The sequence below is a fragment of the Excalfactoria chinensis genome, chromosome 15, assembly GCF_039878825.1.
Source record: "Excalfactoria chinensis isolate bCotChi1 chromosome 15, bCotChi1.hap2, whole genome shotgun sequence".
In the NCBI taxonomy this organism is placed as follows: Eukaryota; Metazoa; Chordata; class Aves; order Galliformes; family Phasianidae; genus Excalfactoria; species Excalfactoria chinensis.
In genome coordinates this window covers 382161-406924 of record NC_092839.1, presented here as the reverse complement: position 1 = coordinate 406924, position 24764 = coordinate 382161, and the positions used below count along the sequence as shown (strand labels likewise).

At 51.0% G+C, this 24764-nt stretch overlaps 1 protein-coding gene across 12 annotated transcripts in view; it reads right to left on the bottom strand.

Annotated features, from left to right (window-relative positions):
- DLGAP4 (DLG associated protein 4) overlaps positions 1–24764 on the bottom strand; it is a 150652-nt gene that overhangs the window by 59774 nt on the left and 66114 nt on the right. For 6 of the 12 annotated variants that reach the window (XM_072350513.1, XM_072350501.1, XM_072350507.1 and 3 more), the window contains 2 exons: positions 8671–8764; positions 1118–2158 (listed from right to left, as the gene is read on the bottom strand). In XM_072350513.1, coding sequence (XP_072206614.1) covers positions 1118–2068 — 951 coding nt within the window. In that variant the 5' untranslated portion in view covers positions 2069–2158; positions 8671–8764. Of the gene's footprint in view, positions 1–448; positions 503–1117; positions 2159–5345; positions 5395–6913; positions 7089–8623; positions 8765–24764 lie in introns of those variants that run through there. The other 6 variants (XM_072350508.1, XM_072350509.1, XM_072350511.1 and 3 more) reach the window with 5 other exon arrangements.

The window sequence follows — 24764 nt, the reverse complement described above, 5'->3', positions numbered from 1 at the left end:
TGCAAGTCCCTCCATAATTTGATTTGCAGCAATGACCAGCCAGATATGAGCAACAGTTTGTGCTTCAATAATTCATGGCTCTTTACAGCTTGTAAGCCCGCTGGCTGCAGCCAGGAGAGCCGATGACACCTTTGCATTAGAAAAGAATGCTAGATTTACATCAAGTTGCCCACCGGATCATCCCACCCCCTGCTTTCCCCATCCAGGCCTGGCTTATTTGTCTTCATTCCTCTCTCCTGGGCACAGCCAGGTTTATGTTGTTCAGGTGCAGCTTTATAAACCCCCAGTGACGTGGCGCTCCCCATGATGGGCGTTCAAGCCTGCGGCCCGCAGCATTAGCCATGCAGGCCCTGCCATGCAAGCCAGGAGGCTGGCACTGCTCTCCTCGCCGCGCAGCCCCAGGGGGAGCAGCAGTGGGAGCCAAGCCCTGCTGAGCTGCAGGTCCTACCAGCACTCCAGGGAAGCTCTGCGGAGCGGGGCTGACAGGGCGCGCTGGCACATCCTTGCAACACATGGATATAAGGGGTTAACATCAGTTATTACTGGCATCCTTTGGGCTGTGTGATGGTGGCAGCGCTTGGCCAGAGGCCGGGAGCCATCCTGCTCTGGTGGGACGCAGCCAGCTGCCTGGGCACCCAGCAGAAGCAGTGCTTGAGTGCTGGGTTTGCCCTGGCCGCAGTGGCTGCAGGGTCTGTGTGGGCAGTGGGATGTGTTTGATGTGTGGGGATCCAGCAAACTTTGGTCACAGCAGCAGGAGCTGTGGCTGTGGTGGAGTGGGGAGCAGGGGGCTGGAGGTTGCCCTTGTCATGGGCACCACATCTCCTGCTGGCACTGCGGCGGCCCAGCACAGGGCCTGGGGAAGCTTGGAGCAGCCTGACCCCATCAGTGCTGACCCCATCAGTGCTGCGTCTCTGCGGGTCTGTCCCTGAGCACAGCTGGGGCCTGGGGGAATTTACACTTGTGTCCCCCCAGCCCGATCTTGGCAATGTGACTTTGGGTAGCTGCTGTAGCATCTGGTGCTGTTTGGTTAAAGCCCACCGGGCAATAGGGTGCCCACCCAGTGGCCATTTTCTTGTTTTCCTGCATGAAGCAAACCGTAACCCTTCGCTGCACCTACCTGCAGGTAGTGGTAGGCCAAGTCTTGATGGCAGGACTTGGATTTCAGCAAGGCTTTGTCGATTGTGGCCGAGGCCTTCTGGCACACTTCCCGAGCATGGCTAAGTGTCAGCGTGGACCAGGAGCCCCTCTTAATGTAGTTGGAGTCATTGTTAATGGGGATATTGGTGCAAGGGGTGACCTTGAGGTCGTTATTGCTCTTGGAGGATTTCAGCATGTGCTCGCTGATGGTGTTGTAAGCATGCATGAAGTACTTCGGCTGGCTGTGGTCCGGCTGCCGGCCCAGCGTCATGAGGCCCATCGGGTTGCGGTAACTGCAGGTGTCACTGTCTAAGTTGTCATCTGAGCTCCACCAGCCTGATATGTTGGATCTGGTCCTGCGCTTGGGCTCAGAAGTCTTTGCTCGGTCTTTGCTCTTGCTCCTTCGGTTCTGCTTGGGGTCATCAGCCCCTTTTTTACCGTTCACATTGCCTTTGGTGGGGCCCTCCAGAGACTGGGACTTGGCAAATAGTTTCTGGACGGAGTGGACAAGGTGCCGGATCCGCCCAGGGCTTTCACTCCGGTGTTTTGCATCACTCCTCTGAAACTGGAGGGTGCTGAAGCCGTCTCTGTGGATGGGCAACTGTTTCTCAAACTGGTCAAGGAGGTTTGCAGGCAGGCGGTTGATTTTGGTGGCTTGGGCATGGCTTGGAAAAGGGTTCTCATCCGGGACCTCAAAGTGGGAGTTGTAATGGATGCGGGGGAAAGTGCTGCTGTTGGAGATCTGGTTGTTGAGTGGAAGGAGACAGTCACCGTGGAGGGTGTTCTGGGCTGGGAATCGGGGGTCCATGGTGAAGGAGTCAGTGGGGCTGAGGAGATATGGATTTCTGTCCTGGGGGGCATAAAGAGAGTCTTGAGGGGAGTCCAGGTTATCGGAGAGGTGACGGCTTCTGTTATCTCCTAAGCCCTTCATGGTCCCAGTGTTTTCTAGAGCATCGCTCAGAAATGCTGCAGCAGAAGCTTTGTGTGAGTGCCAGCCCTGCTCCCCCGCACTTCTCTGCACCTGGAGAAAGAGGAGAAATGCTCAGAGTGTGCCGAAGAGCTCTTTGGGCAGCCCAATCCTTACTGTGGCAACCTTGTAAGGGCTCTAAAAGCAAATGTCCCAAGGTCAAGGGATGGAAGAGAGAAACAGGACATGAGAGGGATAGTACAGCTGGAGGGGAGGAGATGTGAGAACCAAGGGTTGGAGATAACAGGGCACAGAAGTAGAGGATATGTTTATTTTAATGGAGTCCCTTCCTCAGCCAGCATAACAAATGACAGCAGGGCTACTGCCAGCAAATCGCTGCTCTTGTCCCATTTGTTCAGGGGGCTGAAGAAAAACCTGCTGTCAGATACTACACATGGGCCTTGTCCAAGCCATGGGAAGCAAGGTGCTGAACGTCCAGTCCTGCTGCATTATGTTTTGTGTTTCTGTGGTTGCTGGATCTCTGAAGGGAGCTGGCAGCCCTGCTCTATGTTGCTTGCAGCTGCACTAATGCAATATGATGTCTAACGTCTCCTCTCTGACAAGCACTGAGGTTTATGGCATGTTTTACCCCGGAGGAAAATGTTTCAGTAGCTTGGATGAGAGCAGAGGTGTTTTTAAGCACTCAGAGCCTGACCTGAGAAGCTGCTTGCTGCTCAGTTGATCTTTTCTGCCCTGCTGCATTGCTCCTGGTGGAGCTGTGCTGTCCTGGCTGGCTGTCTCTTGCTATGGTGTCCCTCTGTCACCATGGCCTACGCAGCAGGCACAAGCATCCCTGCGGGCTGGTGGAGGGAAGAGGCTCTGAGATTTGGCTGTAACTAATCTGCATAGCAGAAGGGAGCACCAAGGTGTACTGATCCCATCCTGCTTGTCTCTGATTGACTCCTGTCTGTGCAGGGCTATACAGGGGGATAAGACTAAGTCTTCTGGGGTAGCATAAAGAAAACCAATGATTAGATTTTCCATACTTAAAACCTCACTGAAATCATGGAGTGTATAAGATAATTTTGGTTTCCTTTGATCTTTTACTTTAGTTTCTTATTTTGAACTGAGTGTAGTTTGAAGGCAACTAGAAAACACAAGCATACTGAAGGTGTAAAAATCCTGAGGGCTCCAGCCACACTGCCCAAGCTGCAGAAAGCAAAGGTAAGAACTTCAAGGAGGAAGACCTGCCTACTGTAGGTGAAGATCAAGTCTGAGACCATCTAAAGAACCTGAAGGTGCACAAGTCCATGGGATCTGACAAGATCCATCCACAGGTTCTGAGGGAACTGACAGATAAACTATCCATCATATTTGAAAGGTTGTGGAAATCTCGTGAAGTTCCCACTGATTGGAAAAGGGGAAACATAACCCCCATCTTCTAGAAGGAAAAAAAAGAAGGTCCAGGCAACCGCAGGCCACTCAGTCTCACCTCTGTGCCTGGCAAGATCATGGAGCAGATCCTCCTGAAGACCCTACTGAGGCACATGGAAAATAAAGAGAAGGTGATCGGTGGTAACCAGCATGGCTTCATCAAAGGCAAGTCATGCCTGACAAACTTGGTGGCCTTTTATGATGGAGTTACAATGTCAGTGGGATAGAGTAACTGATGTCATCTACCTGGACTTATGCAAAGTGTGTGACACTGTCCCTCATGACATTCTGGTTGCTAAATTGGAGAAAAATGGATCTGATGAATGGAACTCTTGCTGGATAAGGAACTGGCTGGATGGATGAAGATGAGATGGAGAGGCGAGGAGAGGCGAGGGGAGGGGAAGGGAGGGGAGGGGAGGGGAGGGGAGGGGAGGGGAGGGGAGGGGAGGAGAGGGGAGGAGAGGGGAGGAGAGGAGAGGAGAGGAGAGGAGAGGGGAGGAGAGGGGAGGAGAGGGGAGGAGAGGAGAGGAGAGGAGAGGAGAGGAGAGGAGAGGAGAGGAGAGGAGAGGAGAGGAGAGGAGAGGAGAGGAGAGGAGAGGAGAGGAGAGGAGAGGAGAGGAGAGGAGAGGAGAGGAGAGGAGAGGAGAGGAAAAAGCCAGTCTGATTCTGTCCTGCTTGCCTTGGGCATCCCTTCACCTGATTGCCAGCTGCTCAGTGGGGCACAGCTTCCATGCTGGGCATGCATGAATCTGCTGGAGCCCACATTGCTGTGGCTGCTGCAGCATCCCCTGTGAGCTGATTTCCCTTTAAGATGGATTAAAGCATTTTCCTTGCATTTCAATTACTCTCTGCAACTCTTGGCACTTCATTGAGATGTGATGAAGGGGAAGCAAAAGCTCAACAAGCCTCTCCCTCACCTTTTTATTTTTATTTTTATTTTTATTTTAAATTTGGAAGGATGATAAAGCTGGAAATTAAATCTCCCAAATCCATGACCCTGCAGCTCACAGACTGAGCAAGGGCAGTCTGCCAGGACAGCTGCCTGGTCCCTGCTCTGTCCCCCCACATGCCCAGCAGAGTCTGACAGGGGAAGGCCCTACTTATGAGACACTCGTAACAGCTGCATGGAGAGGATGCATCCCTGAGCCCAGGGGAAGCAGCGTGGCCCATTACCTTCCTTCCCCTGAGCCTGTGCTTACTCTGTGTTCCCCTTCCCTTTCTGACTAATTTTGCTGATGCTCAGAGGTCTCTGATGTGCAGAAGATGACCTGACAAGTCTTATGGCAGCCTTGTGTGTCCCAAAGGTGTCTCCTTTGTCTCGGTCATGATTTGCAACAGCAGCACTGGAGTTGCTGTTTGCAGCATCCCATCTGCAGTTCCCAAGACTGAATAGTAGATGAGACTTCAAATAAGGCAGATGATAGCCTTGCCTGAAGAAGCTTCCTGCTCAGCAGGTAGTCCTCTCCTCTCGTGGTAGAGCAATGCCGACTGCTCCCTCCTGTAGGGCTGTGCTCCTCTGCTGTGCTGGGAGATGGGGCTAGGCTGGGGGCTGCCAGGTGCTGCTGGTGGGAGATGGTTTGCTGTGCTCCAGGAAGACTGAATCACATCTTCACTGTGAGCTGAAAAGCCTCTGCTGTTGTAAGAGATCCTTCACTGACTGCAAGTATTTGCTTGCCAGTCTCTTTTTAACAGCAAAAAGATTAGGCTGGCCTGGCCTGAGCTCTGGACAGAGCAGGGGATAAACAAAAGGGAACGGATGGAGAAGAGGAGCTGAGTGCAGTGTGTATCCCAGTCAAGCACACTTTTCCTGTCTATCTGTCCTGCCCTCTCTCCCACACGCCTGCCCAGATTCTGGTTGCTCACCCACCCAGCAGCCAGGCAGCGCTTGCTGAATTACTGTGACGTGAGTCCTTGCAATTATGGTTTGTAACTCCTGTAAGAAAGTGAGAGAGAAAATGTCAAAATGTCACCCCAGGAAGAAGCCCAAAGAGCTTCCCTGGAGATATCTGTCTATCTTTGCAATCCTGTAGCACCTCTGAAGTTACTTCTATCCAGCCAGGATGCCTCTGGTGGCAGCTCCAGCCTGTGATGTCTTGTCTTGCCTGCCCTCCCCATGGAGCAGATACCTTCCTGCCCCTCATCCCTGGAGACTAACTCCATGTCCTTCTGGAGATGCCCCCCCAGACTGTGTGCTGTGTCTTCAAAAGGATGGCTGTCCAGCAGACACTGGACACTGGACACAGATTCATTTCCATCTCCCCATAGAAATTACTCCCTTGTTGCCCTGATGTGGAGAGGGCAGCAGAAGGTTCTTGTTCTGACCACTGAAGACTCCACGCAGACTGTTACTTGCCTGTTCTGAACAGGCTCGAGCTCTGTGCATGAAACACCAAAGTCCGGGAGGCTCCTGTGCTCTGAGGGGACAGAGCACTCACCTCATATCAACCACTGGTCTGACCAGCTAGGACTCTGTGATGTAATGGACTTTGGAGAAGCAGCTGTTCCTTCCCACCATGCCTCCACCTGGTGGGAATTACAGCTGCAGAGCTTTCCAGACTTGTTCCCTATGGAAACACCAAAGCTGTGCTCCCACCCTGCATGCCAGCCCAGGAGCCTTCATCCTTGCTGAAGAGCAGAAGGAAGCTGCTGTGGTGGGTGGCTCCTGGGACTGCTTGGCTCTGCCACATTAACCAGTCACATCCTGACTTAAAACACAATGCGCCGCAAAATAAAAGCACCAGACACCCAATAACCAGGCCTTTGCCCAGGTGGTGCCCACAAGCAGCCAGAGACTAGGATTTATGGGATTTATGGTCTATGAGACTAGGCTTCTTGGCTGGCATATGGTGAAAACCACAGGCTTGTTTGGGTCAGGGACTTCTTGCCATCATAACCTTTGAGGAAAGCTTAGCTCTTGAAGCAGGGCTGGCCATGAAGGATTTCTCAGGCACAAGTTCTGCCCATGAACCAACCCCTGGTGGGCTGCAGGCACCTCTGAACCTCCTTGTCATGCCCTCTACCAATCAGCCCTGCCAGGGCCCCACACACTGTCATCTCCCACGTAAACTTCAGCTCAGCCATCCTTGCTGGCTGTGAACGCAGGGGTGGCTTTTATATATAGAAACCTGGCAGCGTGCTAATAGCTAGCTAGATAAGGAAGAAGTGATTCGCAACCTGCACAAGAAAAACGACTCCCCTCACCCTGCCTCTAGAAGCTTAAAAAATTGTATACTGTGGTGTAGGTGACGTAGGTCTGCCTACATGCCTGATTTCAAATGTTCCCCGAATTAGCAGGAATACTTCATGTGGCATTCAGCAAGGGGGGCTGCTGGCCTCCAGGGCGTTGCATTAATGATGAGTCAAAGAGTTCAGAATCTAATCGCAGGGGATAAAAATAGCCGACTTCTACTCAGAACGATTAATTGCACAACAGACCTTCCTCCAGCCTCCTGCCTCTCGTTCCTCCCCAGGAGCTTCCCCCGGTGCTGTGGGCTGAGCAGTGCTGCTTGCTGTGGGCCACCACGGAGGGCCAACGCCATGGTAGAGGCTTGGGGGCTGCGGTCTCCTTGCTCTCTGTGGTGTCAGTGCTGGGGCTGGCAGTGGATGCCCACTGTGGTGATGGGGAGCGGTAGAGTCTGGTTAAAGCCTTCCCAGAACACGAAATAACTTTTTCCTTGTATTCTACATGCACTTTAGTTGTTGTTTTTCTTTTTTCTTCTTTTTTTAAACAATTTTCCATCTTTTTTTTCTTTTTCTGTACCAGCTCAACCAATTTCTGAGCAAATCAGTGACTGCAATATGGCAGATTGCTGACTACACATGTTGACTAATTTGGAGAGGCAGATGAGTTCTTGAGAGATAGAACTCGTTTTGATGCAAATATCACAGGTAACAAAACCAAATCCCGAGAGAACAAAACATCAAGAATTTTAGAACCTGTTTGATTGTCCCTAAATAAACATTCCTCAAAGTTTTCCAGATCTGCTCTGCTCTGAAGAAGGAAATGCAAAACATTAAGGAAGTCAAATGAGACTAACAAAGGGAAGGTGAGAAAGGGAGAGTCTTCAGGAAGAAAGCTGATGAAGGGGAGTGGGAGGACCAGGGAAGTGAGCAAAGGGCACTATGGTTTGAAACCTCACTGTAGGTCTGTGCTCCCTTCCTCGGCTCTCTTTGCATGTGCTGGTTGGTGGTGGTGTGTGCTCCAGTATGTCTGAAAGAGCAGCTAATAAGACAGCTTGGGATAAAAATATCATTTCTTCCGTTCAGTCCTGCCCAAGTGACCAGGTGGAGTGTGTGTGCCTTTCCAAAGCCTTTCACGGAGCAGGCAGAGCACTCCACATGCCTGCCTTCCATCTAATAGCGTGTGCTGTGTCTCCCAGGGATGGATGTTCTCCATGCTTGAAGTGAGCATTTGTGGCACAGCACATGGCAGGCCACTCTGCATGGCTGTCCATGCCACCATCCCACCGCAATCTACTGTCTACATCCTCCTGCCTCACCGTGCTGCCAAAGCCAGCAGCAGCCTGGTGATGGTGCACCGAGGTGAGGGTGAGGTGGAATGGCCAGCAGGACAAGGACAGGCTTCTTGCCCTAGATTATGTATGACAGGGCAGTTAAGGGGCGCACTGTGTGGTGATTGCTGCTGCTGTGCCATCAGATCTCTGCACCTTACAGAAATGTTGCTTTGTACCAGGGTAGGTGCTCCTGCTGCCTTCATGCCTGAATGGATCTAGGCAGGACCCCAGCTGCATTCAGGATGCAGGATGGAGGTGCTTTCTGACAGTGGCTCTGCTTTGTGCCTGAGACAAAGCAGCTCATGGTGCATGAGGGCCTGTGGGGCAGGTGGGGAAAAGTCAGCAGCTCCCTCTGCCATTCTTTCTGGAGAACAGACTGAAACTTGTCTGCAGCCTCCTGCATGCTCAGAGCTGTGGGAACACTTCCTTTGTCTCAAACTAGGTCAGTGCAGAGGCGTGATGTTACTATAGCAATTGGTATTAGATTTCATAACTTTATTTAGTGATGGGTGTGATGAAGGATTCACTACGAGATGCAGGGAGGGTTGTCATTGAAATGCCCTCGGCAGCTCTCCTGCCTTGGCCTTCCCCTGCCACCACCCCTCCAACCACATGCACACAGCTGTCCCACCTGGCAGAGATGAAGAGCCCCAGAGGCTGCCCCCGGCCGTGCCGTACCTCTCACAGCTTGCTGGGTTTCAGGACTAGGCCAGATTCAGCATCCTGTGCACTGCGTTTCTCTCTGGGCTCCAGAGCTGCCCCTCATGAAGACCTGCCAGGCAAAGAGAAAAGGGAAAATGTCCTCAGGTCACAAAGCACCACAGACTCTCCCTGCTGAATATGCCAGCCCAAAACCTGGTTATGTAAAGTCACTGCAACTCTGACTGACACCCGGGTTGTCATCATTAATTCCTAGCAAAGGCACAAGGGAAGTACTAGAAGGCATCTTGCTAGGGAGGCAAAGGGATACCTGTGTGGGAAGTGTGGAGGTGTTTTTCCTGTCCCTCAGCATCACAGACACTGAAAGGATGGACTAGAAATCAGCTGGGTGGGGAGGAGACTATGCAAAATGCCTGGGCTCCCTGCCTGGAGGCATAGATCTGGGGACAGCCCCTTTGTGGGGCTTTTCCTTCCCCACTCCTTTGTCTTAAAACAATCCTTCAAGGTCCTCCCTTGCTGCCCACAGCTCTGCATTTGTTTCTTAGTCATTCCAGGACCTCACTGTTCCAGGACAGCAGAGATGGTTCTGCAACCCTCCTTGCTGCAGCCTTTGTTCTCCTCACTTTGCTCAGCATCCTGGGAGAACACAGCCTGGAAAGAAGGGAAGGACAGACGTGGGGATGAACACCTCCTCTGTGACGGCTGCTACCTCTGATGCATTTAGCCATACACCTTCTAAATCAGCATCTTATTCTCACCTATTGACGCCCATACTTGTGCTCAAGCAGATCACACTATTTCTTTCCCATCTGATCACTAGATGCTACTGTATTGCATCTAAAAAGTTGTGGTTCCTTCCTTATGGTTATTCACCATCAGCTACATGGCAACTGGCTGAAAAATAAACACTCCCTGTGAGAAAAGTAAATAAATAAAGGGAAAAATAACAATGCTTCTTAGTGTTAAACCTATGCATCACAACACAGGTTGCATTATTTTATCAGTGAGAGTAAAGGTTATTTGGGGCTTACATCAGTTAATTTCCAAAATGGGCTTGTGTGAGTGTGTTTTCTGTTCTGCACTGAGAAGGTGCAGGTACAGTGCTGGGGCAGCTTGGGGCATTCAGGCTTTCCCTGCTGTGCTCCAAGGGGCAGGAACAGCATGGGAACCCAAAGCAAAGAGACAACCTTCCTGTGCTGGCATTTCTTCTCATTCCTAACTGGAGTGTTCCTAACACAGGAAGCACTTGAGTTGCAAAAGACTGGATACGATGGACAGACAGAGTGCAGGTAGAAAGATAAGAATATTTGGTATTCCAGAAGCGTTTGGAAACTCCTAATGGATATCCCAACAGAGAAAAATCAGAATACGACCCTCCTAATCTGGTACAAATCCTCTCCCACTTCCCACTTGTTCCATACCACTTGAGCCCACAAAAATGAGGAGGAAATTTTTATCAGAAAGTCAGTCATCCTGGGAGAGCCAAGAAGGACACAGCTGTTACTTGTCATGCCCATCCCCAAAGGTCACCAGTCCTCTACACCAAAGCGCCTGTTCTGACTTTTTAGCTGCTAATGGGTACTCAGCTGTGAAACCCAGAGACAGAAGTTCTATCCAGGAGCCTCAGGAAACATCTTTCTGCCCAACCAAGGAGACCTTCGTTGTAGGTGCTCTTGAAGATAAGGCACAGTTCCATATCCAAAGCTCACACAATCCCAAGATGTGAATGAGGTTGCAAGTTGCTGCCAACTGGCCACTGTTCCCAGTACTAAATATAATGCTGTGTGCATGCAATAAAACTAGGTGTGACAGGTCTGCATACTTCAGGTGGCCACGCAGCAGTAATTGCATTGACACTAACTTTTTCACAGCTCTCCCCTCACAAGTAATTTCCAGTTACTGGTGAGTTGGGTTATGTTTGAGACAGTAATCTAGACATACAGAGCCTGCAGTGGCCATTAGAACGGCTGGTATCTGTGGCTGGTGCCACCCACATCTATTCACAGCATCAGCATCCATGTGACCAGTATCCACCAGCAGTTATTGCTCTCCAGCCACCAGTATTGCTACAAAGGGTGGCACTATATGTCACTAGAGCCACCACTGTCCATCATTAAAATCACCAGCATATGATAGCAATGTTATCATCATCCCTCGCTGCACAAGTAGGCACCACTGCTGCCCAGCATCCTGTAACACTGCCCAGTTGTGCTGCAAGTATCTGTTCCCAGGACTACCATCCCCTTCGTGTCTGTCACCAGCACTCTCAGTTTCCCAGCATACTTCTAGGGGTGGTGGTGACCCTGGGACCCATTGGCACATAGTGGCTGTGATGGGCAGGAGGAGCAGAGCCCATGCACCTTGCAGCTTTTGCAGAACAAAAGGTGAAAATGGTGGAAGTAGACTTTTTTTTCCCCCTCTTTTTTTTTTTTTTTTTTTTTTTTTTTTTTCCTGCAACACTGATTTGTCTTTACACGTTACTGTTGGACTGAACAAGCAGTGCTATAATTACCTTTAATTAATAACAGCATTGACACCCTGAGGAAATGTGAATGAACAATTGTGCCGCCAGCACAATAACGCTACATTGGATACATCCACCCCTATCATCCCCCTCTTTCTCGCATTCTCAGGAGCAGCTTGCTCACCATATCATGGCTGCTGCTTGGAGGGAGCAGGACTGAAGAAGCCTTGTGGAAGGAAGCCTCCACAGTGCTGGTACCTTAAGCAAGAGGTCTCCAGACCAAGGAGGAATGCAAAGGCAGGTTGGGTCCCAGAGTTCCCGTTCTGTTGTTTGCTGAGATCTGCCTTGCTGGTGAACAGATCTTCCTTCCCCATGGAGTTCAAGACAGTTGTGGTGACCTAAGGCATTCTGCAGCCAAACCTTTCTGGAGAAATATCATAACATCATAGTATCATAGTATCGTGCTAGTTGGAAGGGACCTTAGAGATCATCGAGTCCAACTCCCGGGTTTCAAGCCCCCTGTGTAGCGAAGTGGCACTTCTACCCCCTGCGCCACAGGGGGGATTCGAACCTGGGCCCTCCGGTGCTGCAAGCAGCAGCTTATACCACTGTGCCACTGGGGGCACCTCCTGGTCTTTTCTTGGCCTCACTCCTTCTGCCATCCCCCTTCATGGCTGCTCTCACTTCATCTCATCCAGAGTCACCCCCCACAGCACCAAGATAGAGCAAATAGGCCTGTTGTTGTTATCCAGAGCCTTGAGAGTGACTCTTCAGTGTCCTCACAATCATCAACCAGGTCCCTCCAGGACTGGAGAAACCGATCTGCTTGTGTTAGAGGCAGCATCTTGTCAGCAGTGCGATCGTTGAGGACACCTCTCCACAGACACAGTCACGAGGTTCCGTTCTGCAAAGCTCTCCATTGGGACTGAAGGCTCCGCCGCCTGCCGCCTGCTGTCTCTCTGCAGCACCATGGAGAGCGGCACGGGAGGGCAGCACCGCCCATCGCGTCCTCGTGTCGGCTGCCGGCGGTGGCTGCTGAACGAATCGCTCCCCTCTTTCTGCTGTTATCCATAACTCCAGCGTCCGACTCCAAGATTTACAGACTGCGAATTCAGGTATAGTCATTACACACCTCTGGCCTGCTCTCCATTACAAGATAGGCCGTAGCATCTCTCTGTGCAATTCCAGGAACAAAAATATTGAAAACAAATAGATGTGTGTTCTTGCACCTTTAATCCTATAGCCATTTATCTGGATAAAACAAGTAGATTGAACTCCTTTGTATCTCCAAGAAAGACCTAAATTTCGTGTGAAGGATACTTGAGGCCTGATTTGAGAGCTATCGCTTCCTCACAGGCAAGGAAAAAAAGTGGAGAAATGATGTTGTGTAGAGGGTGGGAAGTGCAGATGAGATATGGGTGTTCATAAAGCTAGAGATCTGTAGCCAGTACTAAGGTGGGTCTGAAGGAGGTGAGAATGGAAAAATCTGTGTGTGAAAGCACCAGAGGAAACAATAGAGCAAGGCTGGGAAGAGCGACAACGTCCTGATTAACCTCAGGGAGCACGTTCCTTGCTCCAAACCCAGACAGCTGTGCTCTGCTGAAGGTCCCCACGCAGATGACTTGTCAGCAGAAGAGTTGTGTTTGGGTCATGGGAGGTAGGAAACAAGGTTACAGCACATACAGTGTGCTCTTCCAGCTCTCCTAACAGGAAGATACCCTGAGCAAAGACACAGAGACAATGAGCACTGATAGTGCCTAAGATTTATGGAAATTGAAGGAAGCAAGATGCTGTAGCAGAAGATCTGCCCATAATGACCATCTTCCTATAGGAGTGTAAAACTCTGACCCTGAATCCTCATAGACATTAATTAAAAGGAACCCAAGAGATGTACTAGAGACTCAGCAGCAATTTTCCTCTCCTGTCTTTTTGTACAGAAAATACTGGCAAAGAACTGTATAAAGGTTTTGGAGCTTGTGAGGATGCAGCTGAGAAAAAGGAGAGAAAGAGTCTGAGTGACTAAAATCTGTTTAACTTGAAGGATATATCATCCTCCCTTCCAGTAAGTTTCTCTATTGAATTTTGTTTAATTAATTTACTAAATTACCACATAACCAGGGTCTGCTCTGCATGGCAGGAGAGAAGCCTGTGCAAGCTTGCTGGGTGGAGGCTATCAATTCTTGGCATGAAAGCAACTTGGAGGTTTCTGGTGGCAACATGGGAGATGAAGCAAAACTGAGGCACCCAGCAGGAGAATGGATACTCCCACAGAGGGGACCCATCCATCAGAGGCTGGGCAGCCATGACAGAGGGATTCCTTAATGTGCAGCACTAAGGCATCTCCCAGACAGTCACTGCTGGGAATGGTAGGACAAGCAGGGGAAGCTGCTCTGGAGAGTCTTCATGTCTGTGCAGGTATCCAGCAGGCAGCATGAGGGAGGGAGATGGGTCTGGTGTGGGGCAGCAGACCAGGAAATGCTGCTCATGATAGGAGATCTTCCTCTGAGGGGTTAGGGAGCAAGGATGGAGCAGGACAGACTCAGTACAGGGTATGAAGCAGTGAAGAAGGGAAGAAGGAGGGACTTCATTCAGTGTGACATCATGATGTTGAGAAGCAAATAGTTCCAGACAGCAAGAGACTTGAAGGAATTCTGTAATTGCCATCACACTGAGGACAAGGAGCTTAGATAATGCACTCTGCTGACAGATGGGCACAAATTCAACCTAGTTGTGCTCCTGAAGTCTGGCTTGGAGAGTCACACAATTGGAGCGCTAAAATCAGCAAATGTTAAAGTCAACACCTTTAGGGATGAATGAGGGTGCAAAGAGGGACACTGAATGTCATGGTGCTGGTAAAGGGCAAGGTCAGCATTCAGCATTCTGAGTCATACCTACCTGTAAAGCACATGATTACAAATGCTCACAGATCTGTGTCCTAGCAGAAAAAGCAGGACGTGGCAAACATATGGAGCCTTTCACAACTCACCGGCTCACCTTGGTGTGCCTGGCTGCCTGCTCTTTGTGATATGCGTGGAAAAGAGGTTCCCTTACTATGAGGAACTTAACTGGAGAGACCTGAGCTGAGAACTGCATGACTTCCAAGATGGAGTTTTATTTTTAACAAACAAGAGTGATTGAGCGTTACAAGGATTGCACTCCACTGAGTTCAGCAGTGCAGTCTCCACCATGGGCAAAAGTTCAAGTAACCTGGAAGGCTTTTGCCACACTGTTTAGTTTAAACACAGTTCTGCACAGGCTGCGTTTTTGGGCTAAGGCACTGCAACAAAAGGGGGAGTGTCAGGAATGAGGACCTCTGATTTCGTGCCTGATGTCTTCTGGGAGACAAACTAGATTTAAGATATATTGTTTTCTTAAATGAAAAGTATCACACGTGCAGAACAGCATCAAATGCAATAGTCATCCTGGTACTGCTTTAGTCCATTGGCTAGGAGGGGACAAATGCCAGACCTTCTAACCGGCCAGGAAAGGCAGTGGGGAACTCCAGTTCCAGTTTTGTGTTGTGGAGAGGTTTGGGATCTCCTGCTCAGGGGTTCCAGTCTCTCCCAGTCCTCAGGAACGCGCATTCCTGGGTCCTGTGGGAGAGGACAAAGCCACACCAGTGGTGCCCTGCGGGAGAATGAAATTTTGGGAGCCTCCCTTCTCTCAGGTGCTGCAAGATCTGTGAGCTTGAGATACAAACTTAAGGCCAGCAGTGGCTTCCCTGCTCGGAGATACAACCAGCAGCATGAAAGATAGCCCATGGAGGACTGGGAAATGCAAGGGTGCAGTTACGGTTTGGCTCAGGGGGTGGGAGGAGAAATGCTAGGCTGCACTTGCTCATCCTGTTAGTCTCTCTCCTAGGAGACTGGCTCAGGTGACAGACACGGCACTGCCCCAGGTGGCCATCCTACAGACAGCACCTCAGTGCCAGCAGGATGCTCACAGCATCCCTTCATCTTTCCCATGCAGTGAATACATTTTTTTCTGTCAGTTTCAGAATGGAAAGAATCATAGAATCATAGAATGGCCTGGGTGGAAAAGGACCAAAATGATCATCCAGTTTCAACCCCCCTGCTATGTGCAGGGTCACCAACCAGTAGACCAGGCTGTCCAGAGCCACATCCAGCCTGGCCTTGAATGCCTCCAGGGATGAGGCATCCACAGCCTCCTTGGGCAACCTGTTCCTGTCAGCAACCTCTGGGTGAAAAACTTCCTCCTAATATTCAACCTAAACCTGCCCTGTCTCAGTTTAAAACCATTCCCCCTTGTCCTATCACTGTAAACTGTCCTATCCATGTAAACAGTCATTCCCCCTCCTGATCATATGCTCCCTTCAAGTACTGGAAGGCCACAATGAGTTCTCCCTGAAGCCTTCTCTTCTTCAGGCTAAACAAACCCAGTTCCTTCAGCCTTTCCTCATAAGAGAGATGCTCCAGCCCTCTGATCATTTCACTGGCCCTCTTTTGGACCCACTCTAAGAGCTCCACATCCTTCTTGTGCTGTGTCCCCCTGCCAAATGCAGCACTGCAGATGGGGCCTCACAAGAGCTGAGCAGGGGGGGACAATCACCTCTCTCTTCCCGCTGACCACCCTTTTCTTAATGCAGCCCAGCACATGGTTGGCCTTCCAGGCTGCAAGTGCACACTGCCGGCTCATGTCCAGCTTCTTGTCCACCAGGATCTCCAAGTCCTTCTGCACAGGGCTGCTCTCAAGTTCTTCCTGGGATTTGCCTGACCCAGTTTCTAGCAGGCTTTTCTCTCCCCTAAATCCTGAGATTAATCCAAGTAAAAGAGCATCCCACCCCATAAGAGAGCACTCCTGGCACTCAGACATCACCTCTTGCAAGAATCCATGTTCCTTCCCAGCCACCTGTGGACTGACATCAAAGGAAAGTGTGAACACTGCCAGAAGTAACACCAGGCCCACAGGGAAAAGGAACACCCACCTGCAGCCTCTGCAGCAGCTGGAACAAGGGCTGCAAAGCAGAGAACAGTCAGCTCAGGAGAGGAAGCATGCACATGTGTATACGTGGTTGCAAATGTCCTCTCTGTGGGTGGGGCTGCATGGCAGCATCTCCTCACACCCGGAAATCAGAGCAGCTCTGCCCTTCACTTGTGGCTGCTGCATGGCCTTGCAGTGCCCAGGGATGATTTGGCTGCCTTAGGGGCAGTGAGACTTCCACAGCTTGTGAGCAGCATCAGAGCAGAGATCCTTGTGGGGGGGACCATGTGCACACTGGGATGGGAGAGTCCTTCGGGTGCCCCATGAAGGTGGTGCCTCAGACATCAGCTTTGTTCAGAGGTCCCAAGGACTGTTTTTTCCCATCAGGTGGGCAGAAATATCCACATCTATTTCAACCTTTTTTTCTTTTTTCCTTCTGTAACTGTCTTATGTCTGCCCTGTGATGTCTCACAGCACTGGAGGCACTGCTGCCTCTGCACTGCTGCCCCAGCCCTCTGCGCACTGCCTGAGAACCACTGCAGCTCTAAAAGACGCTACCAGCTCTGACTACATCCGTTGCAGTGACTGTGTCACCTCTGCTCCAGCCTATCATCCTGCAACCATTGCCCTGGGGAGCTGTCACCCCAGGAAACATGATGTTCAGAGACAGGGTTTGATTCCAAGAAGTAATGATAAGTTGGGTGAAGGGAATGAATCATGCATGGCCAAGTGCTGCGGGAATCATTCCTTTGCCACCTCCACCTCCAGCTAAGCCACAGCCCCGTGTCCACGCACATCCTGCTGGCAGGGTGCACGCAACTGTGTAGGATCCAGCAACGGATGGTATCATGCAGCCTCAGGAAAGCTATGGAAAAAGAAAATCCGAGTGGCAGAGAGATGAGCATTCCCCATAGGGGACAGCAGCAGACCTCGAGGTGTGCATGGCACCGCTGCCTGGCACAGGGCAGGGTCTGCCTGTCACAAAGGCTCTGTGGAGGAGTACAAGGTGTCCATATCAGCTCTGAGCATGGAAGGGCAAACCACAGGTGTGCAGCTGCCAGGGACTGTGTGGGGGAACAGCATGCACAGAAATTATTTGATTCCCAACTAAATTTAGGGAAAATGTGCTTCTTCCAGGTTCTCCTACCATTATATCTTCCTTGGGTTTTCTGAAGCAGGACACCAGGAAAGTGTTTTGGGATCTCCCCCCTTGTTCACCCCAGGTTTGGAGCTCCCCCAGGCTGCACATTTCCCACAGAGACCACCCATCTCTGCTGCAGGCCCTCACGTGGACGCAGAGCGGTGCCCTCAGCTGTCACATTTGTTACTCCATGGTTCATGAGTGATTTCTCTGTGCTCACGGACAGAAGCCATGTGTTTGGGTGCTGACTGCTAATAGCCTCCCAGCCCTGGCTTCAGTACAAACACACAGGTGCTACTCCTGTACTTCCCCTCACCTCTGTGTCACCACGCTCCTGAGATCACCCTCCATCATATTCAACATCCGACTGTCTGGGTCGGATGCTGCCAGCCCTGAACCAGAGGTTTTCCTGTCACTATGGCTTGGTTAAAGAAGATGTGCCAACCTCAGGCTGCAGTTCCTCTGGGGGGGCTTTCCCCTCCTGTTTCTCATTCCCACCCACTCCCAGGGATGGCCACTCGCCCACCCTCTGTGAGTCACCTGCTAGTCTCCGCTTCCTTCTGCAGTGCCCTGGAACCAGAGCCCTAATTACAGGGCACAACTAGCGGAAACAAGCTTATTATTTACAAGGCTAATGAAAATTAATCATGCCTCCCCCTCCCTTTCTTGTGGGAACAGTCATCCTGAAGAAAGCATATTATAAAAGCATTAGTGGCAACTGCTGTGCCAGTTTGGGGGCACTAAACGGGAGATGGTGAGTGGGCTGTGTGCTTTGTCTGCAGGCCACCTGAAACACAAGGGTTAAGAGTACCCCGAAGCTTGACTGACACTTACTGTCCCCCTTCCCAGGCATGCCTCCCCACTGCTGCTGACTGAGGCTGCTGGCTGCAGCAGGGAGCAGATGGAGCCTACGGCCCCCAGTGCTAAGCCAGACGTGCTGTAAAGCCCTTTGGTCCTGTTCCAGGCAGCTGCTGCTTCCTTGCATGCTGGAACCCCTTGGCAGCATCTCTCTACTTGCAGACAGAGGGTGGTGTGGTAGCAGAGTCCACTGGGGGACTCCTGCACACCTGGCTCAGGAGAGAGGCAGATGCCCACGCCACGGAGCCCTATAGGATCCATGTAGGCAAGCAGGTCCCAGGGCCCCAGTGTCCCCACATTCCAGCCTGCTGTGCCACACAGACAGAAATACTGTGTGCAAAGCCAGAGGGAGGAAAACATGTCAAGGGGCAGTTCATAGTGCACAGGTTTGGAAAAACAGTGCCACCTGGAGCCACTGGTTCTGGAGTGAGTGCTGCTGACCTCTTTTCTATGGCACAGAAATGAAACTCATTAAGTGCCCAAACCATCACCTTTACTTAAACCTTCACCAGAACTCAGGGGAAACTGAGGCACGGGGCAGGGAAGGTCGACCATAGAAGCAGAGAAAGAACCCACTTCTCCTGAGCTCTGTCAGCTCAGTGAGGACACAGCTGCAGGGGATGTAGTGTTGAATGCCCCAAGCACCGTGGTGACCATAGAGCTGCTCTTTCTGCCCTCTGTGGTCACCATGTCCCCACTTTTCCAGGCTTTGAGATTTCCACGGCTGTAAACAGCCTGCCTTCCCCTAGGGATGCCCAGGCTGGGGATCAGGAGGAAGCCAAAAGAGGGGCACTGGAAGACCACCCCAAGATGTCCCCAGCCACCCTCAGGCCTGACTGCCTGGAGCAGGGTCTGGAATGGAGGGAGATGAGGTCCAGCTTCTGGATCCAGGTTGGAGAAGGAACCCTATGTGGACAAACCAGCCCCATACCTTCTGTAGGCTGCTGCAATAATTAATTGCTGCTTTGGAGAAGAGAGAAAATGAACATGAGGTCAAATCTCAATTTCCCAGCTGTGTATAACAAGTTTCTAGCAAGAAGCTGGAAAATAAATCTCCATCAGCCTAGTTACCACTTAATTACCATCACTAGCTGCAATGTGCATTCCCGCACAAAACACAAAACTGCTGTTCATCAGCTACTGATGTACAACCAGACAGATCCAGGATCAGGGCACGATGGTTGGGAATTCTCTAGCCTGAAATTTCAGCCCAGTGTGCTGGACTTGTCCAGCTCAGGCAAGAAAACTCTGCCTCATCTTCCCCTGAAAGGCACTGGGATAAGGATGCCTGCTGGGCTCCTCAGAGCTGGATGCTTTTGGGGAGTGTTTGCATAATGAGCAAAAGAAATGTGGTGAAATAAGTAGAGTCTGTCTTCTCTTGCATATTCTGGAATAAGTAAGAAAATGGGGCCGTGTAGGTGAAATTCATTCCTGAACTGCCATTCAGCACACGAATATCTCATTCTTTCCATGATGTTATCATGCTCAGTTGCCCGTGAGGAAGTGTGGTGTTGGGAAGCAAAGGGCACTTGGCCATCACAGAAGGAGATGCTGGTAAAAATGACAGTAAACATCCTGAATCTGTAGTGGAAGGCAGACAATGATTCCAAAATCATACAGTTTTAATAAGACCTAAATTTCAGCAGACAAAGTCTCAGCACCCACTTGTCCTGGTTTTGGCTGGGGCAGAGTTATATTTTCTTCCTAGAGGTTCGTAGGATGCAGTATGTTGCACTTTAGATGAAAATAACGTGGATAACTCAGAGATGTTCTGGTTGCTGCAGAGCAGCGCTCACACTGAGTCAAGGACATTTCAGCTTCTCACGTTGCCCTGCCAGCAGGGAGCTGGAGGCACACAAGAAGCTGGGAGCAGACAGAACCAGGACAGCTGACCCAAACAAGCCAAAGGGATACCACTACCTTTATGGCATCATGCTGACCAATTAAACCGAGGGAAAGAAGGAGGAGGAGGCAATGGGGTTTGTCTTCCTGAGGAACCATTAGAAGCGATGAGCCCTGCTTTCCTGGAAATGGCTGAACACCTGCCTGCCAGTGGAAGCAGGGAACAAATTCCTTCTATTGCTTTTCATGTGCACTCAGCTTTTGCTTTACCTCATACCTCTCCATCTCAGCTCCTGAGTTCTCACATTTTGACCTTTCCATTCTCTCCCCCCTCTCACCCAGGGAGTGCAAGCAAGCAGCTGCAGGGTGCTGAGCTGCCTGCTACAGTTAAACCACAACCCCAAGGAATGCGGGATGGTGGAACAGGGCAACATCAGCACATGGCTGCTGGCTGCTGGTGCTGCTGCCCTCCTGTCCCTGGGATCTGGGCTAACTGAGAAGTGCAGGTGCCATCCCAGTGCCCTGGCTTGGGGCAGCTGCCAGCTGCCCAGCAGCAGCTCTGGGCTCATGGCACAGCCAGGCCAGCTGCTCTGCGCACAGACTTAGGAGGTTCCTTCCCCCCAGGACATGTACCTGTGTGGTGTGAAGAAGTCCAGAATCTAACTTGCACAATGATGAGCTTTAAGGTTCCTTCCAAGCCATTTTATGAGTTCTCTTGGGGTGGTTTAGGCTCTGGGTGCTTCCCAGAAATGTCTGTCCCACGAGTACCTTCCACCCTTATTCACCTCTGCTTGCCCCTGTACCAGACCCAAACCCTGTGAGGAGCAGGAGTCCAGACAACAGTGCTGTCCTACCATTTGGGCATGTCTTATCTCTAGCTCTTGGAAAGGTGTTTGCTTGGCAGAAGTACCCTGGATCAGCTCTCCACGTGTGCCAGTTAAGTCCCTTTTTCACATCTCTGTAAAAACATGGGTTTCATGAGAAAAGCAGACTTAAACCTAATCCTTCTGAGGCAGAAGCCAAAAACAGGAGTCAGGAGACCAAACTGACAATCAGAGCTGGGAGGCTGGGATGTGGCAGCACTGCCTGTCCAGTGGTAAGAGCAGCATCAAGGCAGGGCCACTTCAGATGGGATGGTCATACTGGGAAAAGCCTGTTCCTAGGTAGGGATGACAGTGGGTTTGGGGAGGTCACGTGAGGTCCTGCACCAGCCTCACACCAGTAAGATATCATCCCTTTTTCTGCCCAAGAGATGTCCAAAGCCATTCTGGCCTCAGACATACGGGGAGGGTTCATCTTTTCTCCGCTGTGCAAAGGTAGATGTTTCCACCAAGCTGGTAAAGAGCAAATTTGTTTGCTGTGCATGAGCTGGGCTCTGACCAGCAGGCAAGGCTGCAATCCCCCTACCAGCATGAAGCACAGTTTGTACCCAGTGAACCAGTGGCCAGCTGATGGGGCTGTGGGACACAGCTCACCATCTGGGCCACAATGGGACCTGCATGCAGCCATGTGAGTTCCCTGGGCAGAACTGGGACAGAAAGAGCTCCAGTTGGAGAGGTGTCCACAGCAGCTGCTGATCTTGTGAACAGCGTGTTTAGCTTATTGTTCTCCTGGTCTCTTTACCTGGTGTCTGGGACTTGGACCCACGATCCTTGCACCCCAAGCAAGCTTCCTTTGTCCATTGCTCAGCTGCTCTTTTGGGCAGTGGGCACAGCAGACCTGTAAGGGAGCTGAACCCTGTGCTTTCTCCAGGTGTCCACCTCCTATTTCCTTCACCCCGAACTTCAACACAAGACAACACTATCCCCACCCGGTGACCTAGCAAAGGAAAAACACACTGGCTGTTAGCATGAGCCTGAGTGGAAAAAGGAAGGAGACAAGATTAAAGAATCCATTTGCACTCCTATCATCATCCCGCTTGGCACTTATCTTCAAAGCACCATACAAACATTAATTAATCCTCCTAGCACTCCTGGGAGGAAGGAACATATTAACATGACTCTTATTTTAGATGCCAGATAAACATAAAGGATGGGCCAAGAGATACCAGACAGGCGAAATGGGCAGGTCATGCCAGCTACCCCACTCTTCCTGTTGAACACTGCAGGCTTCGTGAGTCAGTGGCAATGTGTTCCAGGCAACGAGCTGGTGTGCTCACACATTGGAGGGTGGACAGAGAGTGGAGAAGCTGGAGCAGAGGGCAGAACAGGCAGTGTTGCAGAAATATATGAGAGAGAAACGCTGGAGCAGAAAGAGAGGAAGAGGATGAGCCTTGCTGTCTGCATAGACATACTGCCATGAAGGCACATGCTGGAAGATGAAGAGCATAGAAGCTCCTTTGTGAGGAGAATCACAGAGTAACAGAATCACAGGGGCTGGAAGGTACCTGCGGAGCTCCCCAGTCCCATCTCCCTAAAGCAGGTTCCCCAGAGCAGGTTGCACAGGAAAGCCTCCAGGTGGGTTTGGATATCTCCAGAGGAGAATCCGCCACCTCTGCACAGCCTGTGCCAGGGTTTGGGCACCCTCATTAAAGAGAAGTTCTTCTTCATGTTCAGATGGAACCTCCCATGTTCCAGTTTGTGCCCACTGCCCCTTTTCCTGTCTCTGAGCACCACTGAGCAGAGCCTGGCCCATCTGTTTTCCTCCCACCTTATGGATACTGATAAGCACTGGTCGGATCCCCTCTCAACCTTCTTTTCCCCAGGCTGAACAGCCCCAGGGCTCCCAGCCTTCCCTCACACAGGAGATGCTCCAGGCCCTGTATCATCTTTGTGGTCCTCCACTGGGCTCTTTCTAGGAGATCCCTGTTATTTTTGAACTGGGGAGCCCAGAACTGGGTACAGTGCTCTAGACATGGCCTCCCCAGGGCAGAGCAGAGGGGGAGAACCACCTCCCTCGCCCTGCTGGCCATGCTCTTTGTAATGAACCATTGGCCTTCTTGGCCACCAGGGCACACTGCTGGCTCACAGCTGAACTGTTACCCACAGGACACCCAGAGCCTTCTCTGCAGAGCTCCTCTCCAGCTGCCCCATCCTATACTGGTACATGTGGTTATTCCTCCCCCAGTGCAAGACCCTACATTTGCCCTTGTGGGTTTCTCCCTGCCTGACTCTCAGTCTGTTCAGCTCTTGCTGAATTGCAGCACGGCCTAATGGTGTATCCACTCCTGCCAGTTTTCTATCATTAGAAAACTTGCTAAGGCACAGTGGCCCTTTTGGCTGCCTGCTGGGAAGGGTCCCCCTTGGGGAGCTTGCAGGGGTTCTGACATCCCTAGTGGCTTTTCTCACAGTGAGAGATGTCAAGAGCTCAGGGGCACATCCACAAGCTGGGAAAAAGTAATGCAGAGCTCAATAGCACTCAAATTTACTTTTCCTTTTCTTTTTTTTTTTTCCCAGTCAAAACAAACAAACAAACAAAAGAACAGCATTAATTTGGGATGAAGTAAAGGTTTTCACTGCCAGCTTTGGAGAAGTTTTATAAATATCATAACATTACACTAAAATGAAAGGAAATTGTGTGCCCCGGTGGCGCAGCGGTAGAATTCCCGTCTGCAACACCAGGGGGCCCGGGTTCGAATCCCCCCTGTGGAGCAGGGGGTAGAAGTGCCGCTCTGCTACACAGAGGGCTCGAATCCCGGGAGTTGGACTCGATGATCTCTAAGGTCCCTTCCAACTCGCACAATACTATGATACTATGATACTATGAAATCGGCGGTGCTGCCGAGGCATCCTGGAAGAAAGTATTGACATAAAGCATTTGGCCTTCAGACAACAGTGGATATCGACCTGCTCAGTGTGGCGACTGAGCTCCTCCAATGGCCTTAAAAAGAAAAAGCCATGATAAAAAAAAGGCTGAAAACTTCCACTTCTCCCAGCCTTCTTGCTGGCGTCACACAAAGGCGGCCTCCTGTCCCTCCTGAATGGTGTGGTGCGGCAGGCTGGTGGTGGGTTCTGGGTTCAGCAAGCACTGAGTTGGGGAGACAAGCACCAGTAGATGACAGGGCAGGGAAGAATGGGCAGATTCCTGCATGGCATGGCATGGGGAGCCTGCCTCAAACCCTCTCCATGCCTGATGAATGCTGAACAGAACATTGCGGTCCTTTCGGTCTCTTCTGTCATGTATGTCTTCACGTGAACCCCACCCCCCTGCCATCAGCACTGCCTCTTCTGCCATTCTGTAACAAACATCCTAATTACGGCACAATAGCTCTAATTGCAATTACCTCTCCTTATTGCTGCAATCTATTCCAGCTGAAGCGCGATCATCCTGGCTCTACGAATTCACAAAGCGACAACACAGTATGGCCTCAGCGTCCAAGGGAAAATGGCACAGCTTTCTGAGCCCCTCCTGAGGGCAGTGGGTCAGTGGCTGCCATGCTGTCTGCCTCAGGAGGGCTCACGCTGCCCAGAGCACCCTCATACTGTTATATCTCACAGCCTGACCCCATTCCTGGCAACAGTTTCTCCTCCTGCCCAGCAGAGGAGGTGCTCATCTTGCATTTTCAGACCCAGGGGATTCACAGTCCTTGGAATTTATCCTAACAAACGAAGTGCAGCTGTGGCTGTTGCAGATCTACCTGCCTGATGGTTTATAAAAAAGGCACAAACCCTGAACAACATCATAAGCTGTGCTGGGAGCTCCAGGAGTTCTTCTCAGTGTCTTCAGGGAGAAGAAAGTCCATTCCTGCTCCCATAGCAGGTCCTGTCGGAGAATGCCACCCACCCACACTTGTGACAAGCCCACAGCCTGAGTTGGGCCAGGAAGTTATCTAAGGAGCCCATCATACTCTTAGCTGGTGGCTGTAGCTACTTTCATCTTCTAACCCTCACCCTCTGGCAGTCCTCTGCAGTGCTCCCAAGCTGTGCA